The sequence below is a fragment of the Nicotiana tabacum genome, chromosome 10 (assembly GCF_000715075.1).
Source record: "Nicotiana tabacum cultivar K326 chromosome 10, ASM71507v2, whole genome shotgun sequence".
Lineage (NCBI taxonomy): Eukaryota > Viridiplantae > Streptophyta > Magnoliopsida > Solanales > Solanaceae > Nicotiana > Nicotiana tabacum.
Window position 1 is genome coordinate 119692123 of NC_134089.1, and position 19936 is coordinate 119712058.

Consider the following 19936-nt stretch of genomic DNA (forward strand, 5'->3'; position numbering starts at 1 on the left):
TTATGTCGTGCCCTTAGGCATATTGCGGTTTAGCTATTTCAGGCCCAGTCTCCGAGTCGTGTTGCGACTTGAGCTTTAATTGACCCTCAAGTACCTTTGGTTTTCAGATTAGCGATAGTGCCTCTTACGCTGTTTTGGTCATTGAGACCTTTCAATATGTGGTTCGGAGGCTTGCATAGTTAACTATTTTGGATCCTGTCTCCGAATCAGGTTAAGATTCGAGCTCATTTTAATCCTCAAGTTGTCAATTTTTTAGCTAGCGACAATGGCTCTTATGTTTTTTGGTCGTAGAGACCTTTTAATATGCGGCCCGGAGGCTTGCATAGCTGGCGACAATGGCTCTTATGATGTTTTTGCCCGTGAGCTTTTTGTAGGCTTTGTTTTCCGCTCGTTAAGGTCTTTTGAGATATTTTTTCCTGACCCATTATCGGTTCTAGAAGAACCTTGATTTCAAGTCGTTGTCGGCGATGTTTTGAGCACCTCAGAAGGTTCATAGCTCGTAGGTCGCGTAGATCGACGCTCTTGCAATTTGGAGCCGACATGGTCGGAGCTCGTTTTTTTCTTGTTGAGGGAAGCCTATTTTAACCGGTTCTTTCCGAAGTATATTCAAAGTAGTGGCCTGCGATTTTAGCGACAGTGTGGCATCCCCGAGTCGCATTATTTTGGCTGTATCAGCCATTTTGACTGTAGTCGTGTGCATTTGGCCATAGCCATTTTTGATCCTGAGTGATAGTTTAGGCGTCTACACCGAGGATATGCCCTTTTGGGATTCTTACAAATGCGATGTATAGCCTAAACTTTGGGATTTTCATGCCTGTTGAGGTCTTAAGTTTGTCATGCCTGTTGAGGTCTTATAGTTTGTCATGCTTGTTGAGGTTTTACAGTTTGTGTAATGTAGAATAGATCCGGTTACACCGAGGCTTCTCGCTAGAGGTCTTACAGTTTCGGGTTTTCCAGTGTATGGCGATTAATGGTAGTCTTCGAGTCATCGAGTTTGTTTAAGCTTGAAGACCGCTTCTCGTGAGCTCGGAATTTCCTTGTAGGGGCTTTATGAGCCCGGAGCTCCAACCATGGGATTGTGCGGGTGTTGAATTGCTGATGCTAAGTCCCCGAGTATCTTAGGACGCATTCGACGGAGAGGCCCTTGCCGAGAGTATGCTGAAATCCCCTTTTCCAAAGTATGAAATGCTGAAAAGATATTCTTTATTGCTTGGTGTAAATATATGCTGTAAAAACATGTTGTCTCGTTGTTGTGAGCTCCTCCCGCGTAGGTATGGCTCTTCGGACCATCTGATTCGTTGCAAGGTTCCCTTTTGAAACTCAGTCTGATATTTTCGGTCCTTCCGAGGGAATGGTGCCCTTAAGAGAAGATCATCGCTCGTTGTTCGATTATAGGAGAAGGCCTGTGATCTTGTCGGATCCTACTGGCGAGACCCTCTTTGGGTCTGAAGTCCGATCGAGGGAAGAGAGCACGGCGGGCCCTGCTAAGGCCTTGTATCTTCGGGTGGAGTTAGAACTTCCGAATGCCCCGGCTGATAAAGGAGCGAAGTAGTTCTTCCTCACCGCGAGATGTGTAGGTGACATTTTGAGGTTTGGTATGTTTCTGCCGTTCCGAGGCGCGAGCCCTAATACAGCCTTCTACTGTGTTCAACCAGGCTTAGCCAAAGATATGGTTTGGTGTACCCTCCGATCCCTTTGAGGGTGGAGGCATTGACATCGGCGATGCGTTATGTGGTGAGGAATTTTCTCTCGTGGCGTGTTCCCCCTTGCCGCCTTATTTTAATCCCGCCCTTTGCGTGAGATTTCATCTTTTTGGCAAAGTGGGGTTGATGTTGTCTCCGAGCATTGTGCCGGTGGCCTTCTAAATAGGACGCCTACACCTTCTCTGATGGTGTGGAGCTCGGCGTCTCAGCCCGAGCTCAGACGGGCTGTATTAAGACAATAGTTTTCGTGGTGATTGTCGTCTGGAATCTGTCGGGGAATCTGTTGAGGATTCGAGATGCAAAAGCAATTTGGTCCGTTGGTCCGGACTGCTCAATTGATTTTGGTCTGACATTATTGGTGTACTTGGTCGAATCTCCTAAACTCATGAACATACATTTTATTGAAGATAGATTAAACGAGGGGGAGGGTTACCAATGTGTCAGAGTGAGAGCGAGGCAATGTCTTGGTGTCCTTTTCTCTGGATGTAAGGGTGCCCTCTGGAATATTTCCTGGACACGTCTTTACCAGGCGACGAGCACTTTCACTCTACATTTTATGGATCTTTGGAGGGTGTTGCCACCCCTTTACTGTCGTGCCAATACGTCGTGGCTTGTCAGCTTCATTCTTCCTGGTCTCCTTCCTCCCTTGGAGCTGGATTCGAGCTTGACCGCTCGATGGTACTCGGTGGTGATTTTTACTAAATAGCACAGTTGTTGTTCTTTAGAGCCGGTGGCCATTTTTGACTTTGTGGTCGCGCGCGCCCTGCGATTCCTGCGCCGGGCTATGGTTCTTTTGAAGGGGTCTTGGTCGAATAGGTCTGAATCGCCTGGCGTTCTTGTTTTTGCTTAATGTGATCACAATGTTCGGTAAAGCAATGCTGAAATCGTACTCAGTTGGGCGGGGTTCCCCTGCCGGCTGTGCCTTGTCAAATTTGGGTCCGCTGGAGATTTCTCGAGGATGTTGCCCTCGAGCTATTTCTCTGTCGTTGCAAGGTAGGTTACATCTCACGTCGTTCCTTCCATTCGCGGCGCATGGATGGTACCTCCATCTGTTTGGCATTAGCTTCTTTGTCGGGAGTCTGCTTGGATATATCGAACCCGAGGCGGTTCCCGGATGGTTGTCCTCGGCCCCGATTCATGGCTGGTGCCGGGTATAGGTATCCGACCAGATCTTGGCTGGGTATCTGATCAAGCTTCATTTGAAATGTCTTGGAGTCGTCGGGCATGCTTCGTTTAAGCTTCGGGTAATGGCCTGTGTTGCCCAATCATCCGAAACCAAGAGCGATCTCATTCGTTCTATCAGGGAATGAGGTGCGGCTTCCTGTGGTGCTTCATTTTTTCTTCATTCGGCCTCAGGTGTATCGGGCCCTCTCGCTACTACTTTGATGGCATCGGTGCATACTTCTGCGGAGCAACACGCTGGTGTGGTAAGCGAGTTTGTGAGGTCAGGTGCCAGGCGATGGTGTTGCATCATGGTTCCTTTCGAGAGAGTTTCCTCGAACTTCCTCAACGAGACGGGCTCGAACTCATCATCTTGGAGGTCGCTGCCTTTGAATGAGCACGTGTAAGCGGTGGTGTGCTCGTAGGGATCCGAGGTCCTGTCGCACCTAAGGAGTTTTGGCATTCTGGATTTCCTTGAAGCGGGTTTTGGGACCGCTTCCTCAGGGGACGATTGCCGTATGAACTTCCATGAACCTGACTCGATCCTTCCGAACAGATCCCCAAGCATCCTTGCTGCGGAGGGATCGTTTACCGATCCGTTGTTGTTTGATCTCTCGGGTACTCGTTCGGCATAGGGAGATATTTTCGGCGCTACTGTGCTGGGAGTCTCTGGGTAACTTTGCAGCTGAGAGATAGCCAACTGCTGTGCCTGCAATATTTTAAAAATATCACGAAGACTCACTTCATATTCTTTCTGGACCAGGGTTTTTTGAGCTTCGTGTTGGTCGATATACTATATGCTACCATTGGTGCGTGAGGCTTCGTCGACCTGTTGCGCCCCTTGCGATCCCGTGTCCGCTTGAATTGATCTAGATGCATTATCAGGGTTCTGCGGTGTCGCGCCAGCCACTGGAACAGCCACACCGTTTCCGTCGTGATTTTCAGGGTAGTCGTTCTCGACTTTGCTTATCTAGTCGAACATTTTAACCTGAAACCAAAGGATCTTGGACAAGAAAACGTGTGAAAGATAATGTACGTTTGTGCAATGAAACCAGCAAGAAAATAATCACTATTATTTTTAGCCCTACGATGGGCGCCAAATTATTTACCGTGAAAATGGTAACAACAATTAAATTTGTAAATGAGATTCTAAAAATACGTGATCTATTCTCCAGCTAGTCGTTAGAGCAGATGATGCTAGGAACGTGAAGTTTAACGTTGAAGTGCAAGCTAAAACGAGGCAGTAATCAAATCGAAGGGGCCTGTTGCCCGAATGCAGAACCGGTCGATGGGGACCTCGGGGTCGAGATTCGAGTCGAGCTCGAGCTATCGGGGGCAGCCGGGAATGGGATAATAATTAAAGATACGATTAAGCAAGGTCTTTACGATCGATAATGAGCAATATAGTGAAGAACAAGTAAGAGAATGATAGATATTAAAGTGACCTTGGGCCAGTGAGGATGAGCAAGTTAGAAAGAAAAGAGAGAGAGAGAGAGAGAGAGAGAGATTATTGCACTTGAGGAGAAATGGAGCAACATCAGCCCTTTACAAGGTAGGGTGAGTCCCCTTTATATAGGAGGGGAGACACGGCTACAAGTATGTGGAGATTAATTACAAAGTATGGAGACGTGATGGCTTGACGTGATGCCTCAACATAGGCTCTATATTGGCCGGCCCTGTCAGATTTAGTGGTGTGCCTTGGGAGCTTCCCCCTCTGTCCTGGCTTCGGTCTCTGTTTTCTCTGAGTCGGGCTTTGACGAGCCCCGAGGTCGGGAACTCGATCATGGCCTCCCGTCCTCGGGGTCTCGAGGCATGCTTCCGAAATGACTTGATAGTGAGAAATCAAGTCTTCTGATTTTGCCGCATACAAAGGAAATCAAATAAAGTAGAATTTTCCTAACAGTTACATAGCCTCTCGTAGATAAGTACAGACGTCTCTGTACCGATCAGCGAGACTCTAATAAACCGGCTTGTGATCCATGACTCCTACGAACCTAGGGCTCTGATACCAACTTGTCACGACCCCGGTTCGCCCTCCATGAACTGTTGTGACGGCACCTAGTCCCAACGACTAAAACGGAATTAGCGTAATAAGACAGTGTTTAAATGTGCCGCTCGGCATACACAATATTTAACTCTCAGAAACCAATACATATCTCCAAGACCCGGAAACCCATGAATCACAAGCTAAGGATCATTACATAGTTCTCTAACTCCAGAATAGTCTAAAACAAAAGAAAAACAGAAGGGCAACAACTATAAGAAAGAGTGGAGAGAGACTCCTCAGTCTGAAGACGCGGCAGATATACCTCGAAATCTCCGAACGGTTGCCTCACCTCAAGGATGGTAAGTCTTAGTCAAGGTACCTAGATTTGCACATGAAAAACATGCGCAGAAAAGGCATAAGTACACCACATTGGTACTCAGTAAGTGCCAAGTCTAACCTCGGTCGGGTAGTGACGAGGAAGGTCAGGGCCCTACTGAGGTTAAATAAAATACAAAGTATAACAGTGTAGAATAAGACAGTATAATTAAGTGCAACAGTAACAAATAACATAGAATAGAAAGAGCAACAACAACTAGAATAGAGGTAAAATAATCACAGAAAGGAAATACAACTCAACATAGAGATAACAACCGGGGTACCTTCCAGGATACCGTCCTGTAGTCCCAATTACACCTATCCAGTGGATCTCCCGGGATACCATCCCGTAGTTCATCATATATATCCGAAGGATCTCCCGGGATCCTGTCCCGTAGTCCAACTATCAGTGCGCAGGGATCTACCAGAATCCTGATCCGTAGTCCCAAATATAAATACCCAGTACTGGGGGAATCTATTGGGGGCAGTCCCGTAGTTCCATATAACCGTGCATGGGGATCTACCGAAATCCCTCATCTGTAGTCCCAAATAAATAGACAAGGGGGATCTACCGGAATCCCACATTCGTAGTCCCAATGTAAATACACAGCAGCAACAGGAAAATATTCAGAAATGGCAAATTTAATATTAAGGCAACATATTCTAGCCTAGCATGCTGCACAGAATTCAGGTAAGGCAGTTTGAGCAAATAAAATAATTAAATCACTTTAGACATGCTTTCCTAAGCTACAACAGGCTTAATAGTGCGAGTAATAAAAATATGAAAGGAAACATACTAGTAATTACTTAATGAAAATCGGATTTCCAACAATTAGCACAAGTACGCACTCATCACCTCAGTACAAGGCATTTCAATTATCAAGTATATCAAATCCTAAGGAGAAAGGTTCCCCACACAAGGTTAGGCAAGCCACTTACCTCGAACCAGCTCAAAATCAACCCAAAACTACGCTCTTGCCACGAGTACTCGACTCCAAATGGCCCAAATCTATTCAATTCAATTGCATAATGTAAATAACACTTCAAGTAACTGATTCTACAAAGAAATTCTAAACTAATACGCGAAATTAGAGAAAATGACCAAAATACCCCTCGGGCCCACGTCTCGGAATCGGGTAAAATTTATATTTTAAGAATCCTCACGCTCTCACGAGTTCATGCATACCAAAATTATCCAAATCCAAGGTCAAATTCCCAATCAAAAGTCGAATTCTATGTTTAAGAACTTTCTTCCAATTTTTTCCCAATTTTCATCTCCAATCAGAAATTAAATAACGAATTCATATTTAGATTAATGGGTTACAAGAAAAAAGAGTTAAGAATCATTACCCATTCGATATCTCTGAAAAATCCCTCAAAACCTCGCTCAAATCCAAGCTCCCAAGCTTTAATTTTCACAAAAATGGCTAACCTTCGACTTTGAAATTTTATATTCTGCCCAGACGCGTTCTTCTTCGCGAACGCGAGACTACTATCACGAACGCGATGCACAAAGAAATCTACTGGCCAACTTCCTCTTTCGCGAACGCGAGGACTATGTCGCGAACGCAAAGACCAACGGGTCCATACCTTCACGAACGTGGGACCTCATCGTGAACGCGAAGCATGATTCAGCTACTTACCCAGATGCTCTATGCGAACGCGAGACCCTCTTGCGAACGCGATGAATGTTTCCACTGCAACACAACAACATAAAATCTGCAATCTTTCCAAGTCTAAAAATGGTCCGTTGAGCATCCGAAACACACCCGACGCCACCGGGACCTCAACCAAACCTACCAACATATCCCATAACTTCATTCAAACTTGCTCCAACCTTTGGAACGCTTAAAACAACACAAAACACCTATTTTCATCGGATTCAAGCCTAAGAACTCCAAAAACTCTAAAAATACGCTTTCGATCAAAACATCTATCAAACCTCGTCCGAATGACCTGAAATTTTGCACACACGTCACATTCAACACTACGGAGCTGCTTCAACTTCCGGAATTCCATTCTGACCCTCGGATCAAAATCTCACTATTGAACCGGAAACTTCAAAAATTCAACTTTCGGCATTTCAAGCCTAAATTAGCTACGAACCTCCAAAACACAATCCGAACACGCCCCTAAGCCCAAAATCACCCAACGGAGCTAACAGAACCATCGGATTTCCATTCCGATGCCATCTTCACAATATTCTGACTACGGTCAACTTTCCAACACTTAAGCTCTCATTTAGGGACTAAGTGTCCCAAAACTCTCTGAAACTCAAAACCGAACATCCCGGCAAATCAAAATAGCAGAAATAAACTCGGAAAAAGCAGTTAATAGTGGATCAAGACGTAAATTCTTAAAACGACCGGTTAGGTCGTCACAGAACTAGAGTTGTGCGTGATCAATAATATTCTAATCAAGCTATTGTGAGCACATTTATTCATTCAATGTTACAAAGGACTTAAAACTAACAGCATCATGTATTAAAACATAAAAGTGATATTATTTGGTGGACTTTTGTCTAGTTGACATGTATCTCCATTTAGATATGTATATTACTTATCTAGAGACAGAGATAAGCTTTATCACCATGGACGAGAAAAGGGTTGGATAGGAGCCTGTGAAAATTAATTAAGGCAGGTTTTTAATCAAATGTTTCTAATAGTAATTCACCTTTATGTGTATCGAGCAAGCACATGCTGCCGCGAGATAAATTAACTTATACACCGACAGGGGTGAAGCTATGTTGGCCCAAGGCTGATCAATTGAACACGTTTCGCCGAAAAATTATACTATGTATAAGGTAAAATATTACTTGTTATTGATTAAAATAGACTTTGAACACCCTTGCATAGCCCACTGTCAAAATTTTCTGGCTTTGCCACTGCACACTAATAAAGTAAATAATTTTATTCTATCAAGTCACCCAAAAGATAATTGTTAGTATCTGTATTCAAAAATATAATTTCTGCATAATAAAACGAAACCAGAAACAAAAGACAGAAATAGAATTAGATGAATAATGTTCCGAGCCCAACAGAAAACTGTGTTTCTTTAAGGAATTTAATCTCCTCACTGTTGCCCAAGGTTGTTGGATTAATTCCTCCCAGGATAGAATGGAACAACTATTCTGTAATACCGGCAATGAAAATTACAGAATTTTATCGAACTCAACAAACTGCAGAAAACCACACTGATGCTTACATATTTGCTTTTGAAAAACAATGCAGAAATGCATAAGAGAGAGGGGAGAACATGCAAATTTCGGTAATCTAAAAGTGAGACCAAACCTCTGAATTTATAGCCAAACAATCTGGGTTGAATAGGTGCGAAAGTACCTCTTCGCATAGGTACTGTTTCGGCAAAAAACTTTTCCATTTGGTCGCGAATTTTAAATTCAAAAATGACCGATAGGCGTTAGGAAATTATACGCGAAAATATTAGGAAAAAGAAAAATAAATAACGAAAGATGGGAAATAAATTTGGTAAAAAAAATTCAATCAATCATATCAATTGACCAAATCCAAATACAATTCCAAATTCAAATCCGAATCCGAATCCGAATTCAAATCTGAATCCAAAGCCGAAGTCGAATCTGAGTCGAGCGACGACAACGAGGTGCGAGGCACCACTTCTTCTCAACTCTTTAAGAGCTAGAATATGTGCTTCTCTATATAAGCACAAAGATTTTCTTTCCTTTTTTTATGATGGACAAATTAGTAAAGGAAACTATTTCAAACTTTTTGTTTCCCTCCATTTTTCATTCACACCTCTTATTATCTAAAATCCAACAATCCCCCACATGAATGAGAAATGGCTATCTAAAAATTTGCATGCATGAAAAACTGTGTAATTTACAAGAAAGGATTAATTGCATCTAGAAAGTAGGTTTTCCTTTGAACTTTCCATAGTGAACTTATGTCGGATATACTCGTTCATTCGGTAGATTTGATATCTTTGAACCGTTGAACCGTTGAACTTTGGTGTATACCTAGACAGCCATAAGTCACACAATCAACCCTTTAACACCCTTTGGTTCTCATTGTTGTGTTCACTTCATCCATGAATACCGCCTGGTTCATAAGTGGTTAGAGAACTAGCTTTACAGAAGTTCTCCTTGAAGTGGCTTATACTTCACACTTATATAGGTGATTCCTAAACGTTTTATCCCAGAGATACATTATTTGATATACTCTATATCAAACTTAGAAACCATTAAAAATCTTTAACGCTTTATCCTTGGTACTGAACATTGTCTTATCACAAGAATAGACCAAAATTTTATTTGACAATGTTGAACCGTCACTAATGACTTTGTTTGATCTCCTTGAACCTAGATCTTGGGATCTCCGGTCTTCTAGGTAGAGTTACCGCCATAGTGACTTGTTCTCGGCCATAGTCTCATTCCCTTCGATGATTTATCAACTGCCTCTCTATTTAGGCCTTTTGTAAGTGGATCCAACACATTATCTTTTGACTATACGTAGTCAATTGTGATAACTCCACTAGAGAATAGTTGTCTAACGGTATTATGTCTTTGTCATATGTGATGATATTTTCCATTATACATAACGCTTCCAACCCTTCCTATTGTCGCTTGACTATCGCAATATATGCATATAGAAGCCACTGATTTGGGACAAAATGGAATATTTTCCAAAAATTTTCGGAGCTCATTCAACTTCTTCTCCAGCCTTATCTAAATCTATAAACTCAGACTCTTTTGTAGAGGGAGGTATGCATGTTTGTTTGGATGATTTCCAAGAAATTTCTCCTTCACCAATTGTAAAAATATATCCACTTGTGGACTTTGTTTCTGATGAACCAGTGATCCAATTTGCATCACTGTATCTTTTAATTACCGCAAAATACTTACTATAATGCAAAGCATAGTCTTAAATATGTTTTAGATATCCCAAAAGTCGTTTCATTGCCATCCAATGAGTGTGGTCGGGATTACTTATGTGACGACTCGGTTTACTTACTACACAAGCTATATCAGGTCGTGTACAATTCATGATATACATTAAACTTCCCAACACTCGAGCATATTCCAATTAAGATTTGCTTTGACCTAGATTCTTTGTAAGAGCCACATTTACAACAATCGGGTTCTTTGCGACTTTGAAATCCAAATACTTGAATTTTTTCAGTACCATTTTAACGTAATGAGATTGAGACAATGCCAGTCCTTGAGGAGTCCTATGAATTTTAATTCCTAGAATTAAATTAGCAACTCCTAAATCTTTCATATCAAACTTCCTAGCAAGCATACACTTAGTAGCATTTATATCTACAATGTCTTTGCTCATCATCAACATATAAACAAACAATGACTATATAATTTGAAGTGTTTTTTATTAAACATATTTATCATACTCATTAATCTTAAATCCATTTGCCAACATTGTTTGGTCAAATTTTGCATGTCATTGTTTGGGTGCTTATTTCAATCCGAAAAGTGACTTAACAAGTCGGTGCACCTTCTTTTCTTTTTCGGGAACCATTAATCCTTCAGGTTGTTCCATATAAATTTATTCCTCCAAATCTCAATTTAAGAAGGTTGTCTTCATATTCATCTGATGATTTCAAGACCATACACGGCGGCTAACGCTATTAACACCTAAATAGATGTAATCCTCGTTACCGATGAGTAGTTATCAAAATAATTAAGACCTTCTCGTTGTCTAAACCCTTTTGACAACTAATCTTGCCTTATATTTTTTTAATGGTACCATCAGCTTTTATTTTCCTTTTTAAAATCCACTTAGAACCCAAAGGTTTATTTCCTGGAGGAAGATCGACCAATTCCAAGTATGATTACTTAATATGGATTCTATCACACTATTGACTACCTCTTTCTAATATTGTACTTCCGAGGAAGACATTGCTTCTTTAAATATTTTAGGCTCATTTTTCAATAAAAATATCATAAAGTCTGGTCCAAAGGAAGTAGTTATCCTTTAATGTTTACTACGTCTTGGATTTTCCTCACTAAATGTACTTTCCTTTGCTTATTCTCGAGGTCGCTTAGAATTTTCACTAGACAACTCACATTTATTTTTATACGGATAAATATTCTCAAAGAGTTCAGCATTATCATATTCGATTACCGTATTAATATGAACGTTCGGATTTTTTGATTTATGAACCTTAAAACGATATGTCTTACTATTTCATGCATATCCTATGAAAACACAATCAATCGTTTTTGGTCCAATATTCACCCTTTTGGGTTTAGGAGCTTAAAATTTATCCAAACACCCCCATACTTTAAGATATTTCAAGTTGGGTTTCCTGCCTTTCCAGTTTTCATATGGAATGGTTGCTATGGGGAACTTGACTGAGTATTTGATTAGCTGTAAGAATAGCTTTCCCCCACAAGTTCTGGGGTAAACCCAAACTTATCAACAAGGCATTCATCATCTACTTTAACGTTCTATTCTTTCTTTTCGTAATTCCATTAGATTGCGGTGAGTAAGGGGCAGTTGTTTGGTAAATAATGCCATATTCCAAACATATTTCTTCAAAAGGAGATTTATATTCGCCATCCCTATCACTTTTATCTTTTTGTTTAGTTGAGTTTCAACTTCATTTTTGTATTTCTTGAATGCCTTAATTGCTTCATCTTTATTATTAAGTAAATAAATATAGCAATATCTAGTATTGTCGTCAATAAAAGTTATGAAGTACTCTTTTTTGTCGCGAGATGGTATTGACTTCATGTCGCAAATATCTGTGTAAATTAAGTGTAAAGAATTTGAATTCCTTTCAACCGACGTATAAGGATGTTTACATACTTAGATTCCACACATATTTGGCATTTCAAATTATCACATTCAAATTTAGGTAATACTTCCAAGTTATTCATTTTTCGTATAATTTTGAAGTTGACGTGACCTAAACATGCATGCCATAAATTATTTGACTCAAGTAAATAAGAAGAAGCTTGAACTTTATTGATATCAATAGCTATTACATTCAGCTTGAAAGGCCTTCAGTTAGGTAACATTTTCCTACATACACATCATTCTTACTTATTATAACTATTTCAGAAACAAACACACACTTAAATCCATTCTTGATAAGAAGTCTACCAGAGACCAAATTCTTGCGAATTTCAGGATCATGGAGAACATTGTTTAGTGTCACAACTTTGCTCGAAGTCATCTTCAAAGCTATCTTCCCAACTCCTTCAATTTTTGTTGTTGCGGAGTTTCCCATAAAGATAGTCTCATCGGGCCTTGCAGGAACATGAGAGGCAAATAACTCTTTGTTAGCACAAACATGACGAGTGGCTCCAGAATCAATCCACCACTCCTTGGTATTTCCTACCAAGCTGCATTCAGATAGCATGGCACATAAGCCTCAATTTCATCATTCTTTTCAACCATGTTTGCTTGACTCTTCTTCTTGTCCTTCTTCGGTGCATGGCAGTCCACAACTTTATGTCTACCTTTCCACAGTTGTGGCAATTACCTTGAACTTCTTCTTGCTCGGATAATTCTTTGGACCAAACGGCTTCTTTCTCTTTCTGTTGCTTGTAGATACTTCCTCAATAATATTTGCTCCCATTATTATTGAGTTACCACGAGACTTCTTTTCAGCAGCCTTGTTGTCCTCTTCAATCCATAGACGAACAATAAGGTCTTTAAGCTTCATGTCCGTTCGCTTATGTTTCAAGTAATTCTTAAAGTCCTTTCGCAGAGGAGGCAGCTTTTCAATAAATGTCGCAACTTGAAACACTTCATTTATGACCATACCTTCAATCATAAATTTATAATTAGTAAAATAATCAATATCTTGAATAAAAATATTGACTCAATTTATACCTTCAGCAAGGAGGTCATGAACAATAATTTGCAATTCTTGGACTTGCGTTATGACAGATTTGCCATCAACCATTTTGAAATCCAGAAATTTGGCCACCACAAACTTCTTAAGTCCAGCATCTTCAGTCTTGTACTTCTTTTCAAGAGCATTCTACAACTCTCTTGATATTTTCATGACGCTATAAACATTGTACAAGCCGTCTTCCAAGAAACTTAAAATATAGTTTTTGCATAAGAAGTCAGAATGCTTCCATGCCTATGTGACCATAAATCGTTCATTTTCGGGAATTTCTTCTCCTAAAACTGGAACGTCCTCGCTGATAAAGCGCTGCAAACTGAGTGTGGTCAGGTAGAAGAACATTTTCTGCTGCCAGCACTTGAAGTCCATGCCGAAAAGCTTTCCGGACTTTTCTGTCGGTGCCATTGCAAGTGTAGGCGTTGTGCAACTTGAAAACGCAACCATTGCAGCAGTAGTAATCCCAACAGAACCATTATGTTTTTTCGTACTTATTGTCATTTTTCTGTAAAAGAAACTGACACAACCGAAATTAATAAATCGGTGAAGTTTTTATATCTTCAAACCAAATACAAATAATCGAGTAGAAAATCACTAGGATTTTAATATTGGATTGAGTAGAAAGCCACAAAGACTTTAATCTCAAACTGGAGTAGAAAATCCGAAGATTTTAATCGCAAAAACGGGAGTAGAAAATCGCTAGGATTTTAGTCTCCCAAAGTAGAAAGTAAGATGAATACAAAATATAAAAAAAATTAAATTCCTTAAGCTTGTTAGGTATCTGTATTCGAAAATATAATTACTGCAAAATAAAACGAAACCAGAAACAAAAGACAGAAATAGAATCAGATGAATAACATTCCGAGCCCAATAGAAAATTGTGTTTCTTTAAGGAATTTAATCCCCTCATTGTTTTCCAAGGTTGTTGGATTAATTTCTCTCAGGATAGAACAAAACAACTATTCTGTAATACCGGCAATGAAAATTACAGAACTTCGTCAAACTCAACAAATAACAGTAAACACACTTATGCTTGCGTATTTGCTTTTGGAAAACAATGCATAAATGCAGAAGAGATAGGGGAGAATATGCAAATTTCGGTGGTCTGAAAGTGAGACCAAACTTCTAAATTTATAGCCAAACAGTCTGGATTGAATAGGTGCGTAAGTACCTGTTCACATGAAGTACCGTTTCGGCAGAAAACTTTTCCATTTGGTCGCGAATTTTAAATTAAAAAACAATTGTTAGGCATTAGGAAATATCAATCAATCGATCAATCAAAGCCGAAGCCGAGCGACGACGACGCGAGGCACCACTTCTTCTCAATTCTTTAAGACCTAGAAGTTGTGCTTCTTTATATAAGCACAAAGATTTTCTTTCCTTTTTTCGATGAGGGACAAAATATTTAAGGGGCAAAAACTTTATGAGTCATGAAATTTTTGTGACGATAATATTAAGTTTCTCATTAAGGATAATAAAAAGTTAAAAGTTAAATTATTTTCAAATACAAAAATATGTTTGTCGTTTTGGAATGAACTAATAAGTACAATGTGTCATTTAAATTGAAACAGAAGAAGTTAACAAACTCAGCGAATAAATTATTTAAGGTAATACTACATGCAGGTTAGACATTGAGGGGTCGTTTGGTACCACGGTATGATAAACAAATATATTCTATAGGATTAGTTATCTTATCTTCTATATCGAATAACTAATCTCACTATTTTAGTATAAATTTATTCTGAAATTAGCTATAGTAATACTTATAACTAAATATAATATAAATATAATCTCAAATATCCTTTTCTCATGTACTAATCGATCCCTAAGGGCTCGTTTGGTACGACGGACAAGGAATAATTAATTCCGCGATTAAATGTAAGAATAGTTTATCCCATATTTGGTTAGGAGAAATTTGTAATATAATTAATCCCGACATTAATTATTTTAGGATTATAATATTTTTTTTAATCTTCATAAAAAGATGGAATAACTAATCTCGAGATAATTAATTACCGGATAACATCTTTCCAACCAAACCTCCCCTAAAAGTGTTGGTGTGGGATGTGTGATTGAGATTTGTCATGTTGGGCCAAAGTAGATCATTGAGAGGACGTAGGGGTAGAAGTTGGAGAGCAGATCAATCGAATTACATGAAAAGGAAAAATCAATCGAATATATATATATATATATATATATATATATATATATATATATATATATATATATATATAATCCCTTAGGGTTGTTTGGTTGGAATAGGGCTTATGCCGGTATAAGTTATGTTGGGATAAGTTATGCTGAGATTATTTATGCTGGGATTGTTGTTTATTCACTGCTTAGTATGTTGTATTAAGAATGACAATTATATAATTTCTAAGAAGAAGGTATAAGTTATACCGGTGTTAATTACCACACCTTCTATAAGGTATAAGTTATTTCGGTGTTAAAATTAACACCGAAATAACCTATACCTGGTTTGCTAACCAAACAGAGTATTAAAATAAAAATTTTATACCACCCATATACCTTCTTATACCTTATGTCAAACGACCCCTTATAGTTTTTGTATGCTATAAATGCTTCATATCAATCACATCTTTAAGTGAGGTTTCCATGTTTTTTCACTAAGCATAGCCGTGACGATCCTAATTATTAGCCCAAATTAAATTTTGTACGACTATCTGTCCGTTACACGTCTATTTCTTGATTCTGCTCTATATGCATAAAAGTTAACCAATAGTAACATTTATAACAAGACTCTCCACTAACTGATACGAGTAATTCATTGGCACCTCTGGTCATTGACTTCGTTGACGGTGACTGGCTACTAACAAATCGTACTATTAGTTGCAAGTTAAAGAGCACATTCTCAAATTTTATGGAAAAAAAACATGTTTTTCATTTTGATGATGTGCCTTTATTGGTAATGATACATAAATAGCTGAAATTATTAATTAGTCTGCTCAGTCACATAGAAGAAAATAATTAAAAAGTTACGCTAATCTCCGGAAGCATAAATTTTCTTCATTCATTATGTAGTGGACTTACACGAGTTTGAAATAAACAAGAAGATCATTTTTTAGAATAGACCTTTTACACAATTAAAAATCATAATATTTCAAATTAATAAATACTACAAGTATTACAGTAAAATTATATTGTTTCAAACTTTATGGAACATTCTTTCGGCTAACTGTTCAAACAAAAAAAATCACTCATCAAATGATGATGTTAAACATTTTTACACCAAAAATAATATAGAGTATGTTATCCAAGATTTTGTTCTTTAATCATAAATTTTTCGGTCTATTTGTTTAGGCTAGCTGCAGAGAGTGAGAAGTGTGAGTAGAATCGCTCCTTGAGATGGAGGATGATGGTAGAAAGAGTAGGATACTAGCAAATAATGGAACATACTCTACTGTGAAATGCACCTAGATCAACCCAATTCATGGTCCAAATCCCAAAAATTCGAAAAAGGGATCAATTTTCTGTTCCATGAATTTCAGAATTAATTTTCATATAGAAGGAGCAGAGGCGGATTCTGTATTTCTACATCAAATTCATCTAAACCAAGTTTTAATTATTTACCTTGGGTCTATAATTCAATGAAATCGAGAGATTGACGAGAATATCACACATCGTATTGGAGCAGGGTGAAGCAGAGGCTCACATCCGGCGTCTTGTGCGACAAGAATGTGATGCCAAGACTTAAAGGTACATTTTACATAATAGTGGTTAGACCGGCCCTGTATGGGGCAGAGTGTTCGCTGGTCAAGACCTTTCATGTTCAGAAGTTAAAAGTTGCAGAAATGAGATGCGGAGATGGATGTTTGATCATACTTGGGGAGAGGTGATCAGACATGACATGACACATCATCAGCTTATAACTGAGGACATGACCCTTGATAGGAGGATGTGGAGGTCAAAAATTAGGATTGTAGGTTAGTAACTAGTCGGTCGTTTCTCCTTTCCAAACTTGTCCTTCCTTCCCTAGTTGTAGTACTAGTGTTATCCTCGTGTTCCCTATTTTTAGATCGATATTATTATCTGATGTTTCCTTTGCTTCGATTCTACTTTTTTTGCCTGTTGTTTCTATTTCGTTTTATGTAGTTCTCAGTCATAACTGTTGTGATTTTGCTTTATTGAGCCGAGTATCTTTCAGAAACAGCCTTTCTATCTTCACAAAAGATAGGGGTAAGGACCGTGTACATACTATCTTCCCAAGATCTCACTTGTGAGAATATACCGGATACAATATTGTTGTTGTTGTTATTCATCTAAACCTAATATTTTAATGCTATATATGTGTGTGTGACATTCTATTATAATTTTCGTAAATATTAAATTCAAATTTACAATTTTAGAAGTACAATAAATTCGGTGTTAAAAACTACCATCAAATTAAATACACAGCTTTGTTACCATAGACAATTCCACTTCGACGAAATTTCCTCCTCTTTCTTCTTCTTCTGCGGAAATGAAAAGATGTATTTAGCAAAAGTGGAAACTAATTGAAGGCTACGTTTAGTTGAGAATAGTAATGTTCTAAGTTGAGGTGTGTCGGATACGAATACTATGAATGTAATGACATGGAGAAGTCTCGAAATAATAAGGAGCCACGTTACTCTGGGTAAAATTCCCCGACAACATTTGTTTTAAAAAAAAAATTCCATTGCAGGCTAACACGTATAATAATTATTTGGAGATAGTAGCATTTTTGGTCCCTCAATTATTGGTAGTTTATTTCAAATGATATATAACTAAATTGAACCCTCAATTAATTGAGGGTCAAATGGTTTTATGGGTCTTAAACTTTCGACTTTTGACTTTTCACAAATTTAATTAATGAATATCAATCATCACACTATTTAATTACAATATTTCTATGGTTACTCGATATTTAAGGGTAATAAATAGTCTAAATATACCTATTCCTTACATAAAATGACTAAAAATACAAATTTTTGTAAATTAAATTTTAAAATGTGTTTAATGTGATATTACAAGGACCAAAATACAAATTTACTAATAACTAAGAGACCAAAAGACCTATTATCCCTAGTTTCCGTCTTTTACTTTTATATTTGGAACAGTAATACTTTTGATTCCGCAGTTATTGATATATTCTTTCCTTGTAATATATGACTAAACACATTTAACTTTTAATTAATTATATTATATTTAGACTATTTTTACCTTCAAATATGAAGTAACAATACAAATTTAATATAATACATGGCTAATTAAAAGGGAACAAGGTAGCCTGTAGGTTGAGAAATGGATCGTGGAATATAGGAAAGTTGATGGGTAAGTCTATAGAGCTAGCGAAGTTTCTCCAGAAGAGAAGGGTCAATATAGCATGCGTGGAGGAGACTAGGTGGGTAGGATCGAAGGCGAGGAATGTAGACGGGTATAAATTGTGGTTCTCCGGAGTCGTGAAGGGCAAGAACGGAATGGGCATTTTGGTGGATATGGAGCTTAGAGAGTCGGTGGTAGAGGTTAGATGAGTGAATGGCAGATTGATGGAGATTAAGGTAGTAGTTGGAGGGAGCACTCTGAATGTCATTAGCCCTTACGCGCCGCAAACAGGCTTGGACGAGGAGGTTAAGAGGCGCTTTTGGGAGGCGCTGGATGAGGTGGTGCGGGCTATTCCGCCTACGGAGAAGCTATTCATAGGAGGAGATTTCAATGGTCATATTGGGTCGTCTACTGATGGCTATGGTGAGGTGCACGGTGGCTTCGGCTTTGGTGTAGGAACGGGGTGGTACCTCACTGTTGGATTTCGCTAGAGCTTTTGAGTTGGTGATAGTGAACTCTATGTTCCCGAAGAGGGAGGAACATTTGATTACTTTCCGGAGTATCGTGGCTAAGACTCAGATTGACTATCTCCTCCTCAAGAAGGTGTGACAGGGGGTTGTGCGAGGATTGCAAGGTGATCCCGAGTGAGGACCTCGCAACTCAACATAGGCTCTTGGTGATGGACGTCGGTATCTTGTTGAAGAGAAAGAAGAGGTTTGTACGGGGTCAGTCGAGGATCAGGTGGGGAGCTTTGTCTAAAGATAATGCGCAGGAGTTGGAGGGGTGCCTGATGAATATGGGTGCCTGGAAGAATGGTGGGGATGCTAGCGCTATGTGGACGATGATGGCGAAATATATAAGGGAGGCATCAAGAAAGGCGTTGGGAATTTTGAAAGGTTACTCTGGCGGGCACCGAGGTGGCTGGTGGTGGAATGACGTGGTCCAAGGTAAATTGGAAGCCAAGAGAGCGGCTTACATTAAGTTATTAGAGAGCACCGACAAGGATCAGAGGAGAGCAAATAGAGAAGGATATAAGGAGGCTTGGAAGGAGGCAAAATTAGCGGTCACAAAGGCTAAGACTGCTGTTTTTGGTCGGCTTTATGAGGAACTTGGGGGCAAAGGTGGGGACAAGAAGTTATTTCGATTGGCCAAAGCGAGGGAGAAGAAGGCTCGCGACTTGGATCAAGTGAGATGCATCAAAGACAAAGACGATCGAGTATTGATGGAAGAGGCCCAGATTAGGCAAAGATGGCAATCGTACTTTCATAAACTTCTGAACGAACGGGGGGAATGGAAACATCGTGTTAGGGCATTTGGGGAACTTCGAGAGTCACCGAGACTTTAGGTATTGTAGGCGCATTAAGGTTGAGGAGGTCGTGGGGGCGATGGGTAAGATAAGTCGGGGCAAAGCGACTGGACCAGATGAGATTCCAGTAGAGTTTTGGAGATATGCGGGTAGAGCAGGCTTGGAGTGGCTGACTGGGTTGTTTAATGTTATCTTCAGGACAAAGAGGATGCCTGATGAGTGGCGGTGGAGTACAATGGTTCCGGTGTACAAGAA

At 39.3% G+C, this 19936-nt stretch overlaps 2 protein-coding genes across 2 annotated transcripts; one reads left to right on the forward strand and one right to left on the reverse strand.

The window, feature by feature from the left end:
- Positions 1-12207: 12207 nt before the first annotated feature.
- LOC142165333 (uncharacterized) lies at positions 12208-13575 on the reverse strand. The gene is made up of 4 exons (XM_075223909.1): positions 13324-13575; positions 13059-13209; positions 12683-12989; positions 12208-12565 (listed from the first exon to the last, which is right to left on the reverse strand). Exons 1-4 carry the CDS (start codon positions 13573-13575, stop codon positions 12208-12210), a joined length of 1068 nt encoding a protein of 355 aa, XP_075080010.1.
- Positions 13576-19054: 5479 nt separating this feature from the next.
- LOC142165334 (uncharacterized) lies at positions 19055-19720 on the forward strand. The gene has a single exon (XM_075223910.1). It carries the CDS (start codon positions 19055-19057, stop codon positions 19718-19720), a length of 666 nt encoding a protein of 221 aa, XP_075080011.1.
- The last annotated feature ends 216 nt before the right edge of the window (positions 19721-19936 follow it).

What these genes read in the sequence shown, in the direction of transcription:
- LOC142165334 (XM_075223910.1), top strand. Translation starts at nt 19,055, where the DNA reads ATGGACGTCGGTATCTTGTTGAAGAGAAAGAAGAGGTTTGTACGGGGT.
- LOC142165333 (XM_075223909.1), bottom strand. Translation starts at nt 13,575, where the DNA reads ATGACAATAAGTACGAAAAAACATAATGGTTCTGTTGGGATTACTACT. An exon ending in CCGAAAATGAACGATTTATG is followed by an intron (nt 13,210 to 13,323) that starts GTCACATAGGCA and finishes AGAGAGTTGTAG; the next exon opens with AATGCTCTTGAAAAGAAGTA. An exon ending in TCATGACCTCCTTGCTGAAG is followed by an intron (nt 12,990 to 13,058) that starts GTATAAATTGAG and finishes TTATGATTGAAG; the next exon opens with GTATGGTCATAAATGAAGTG.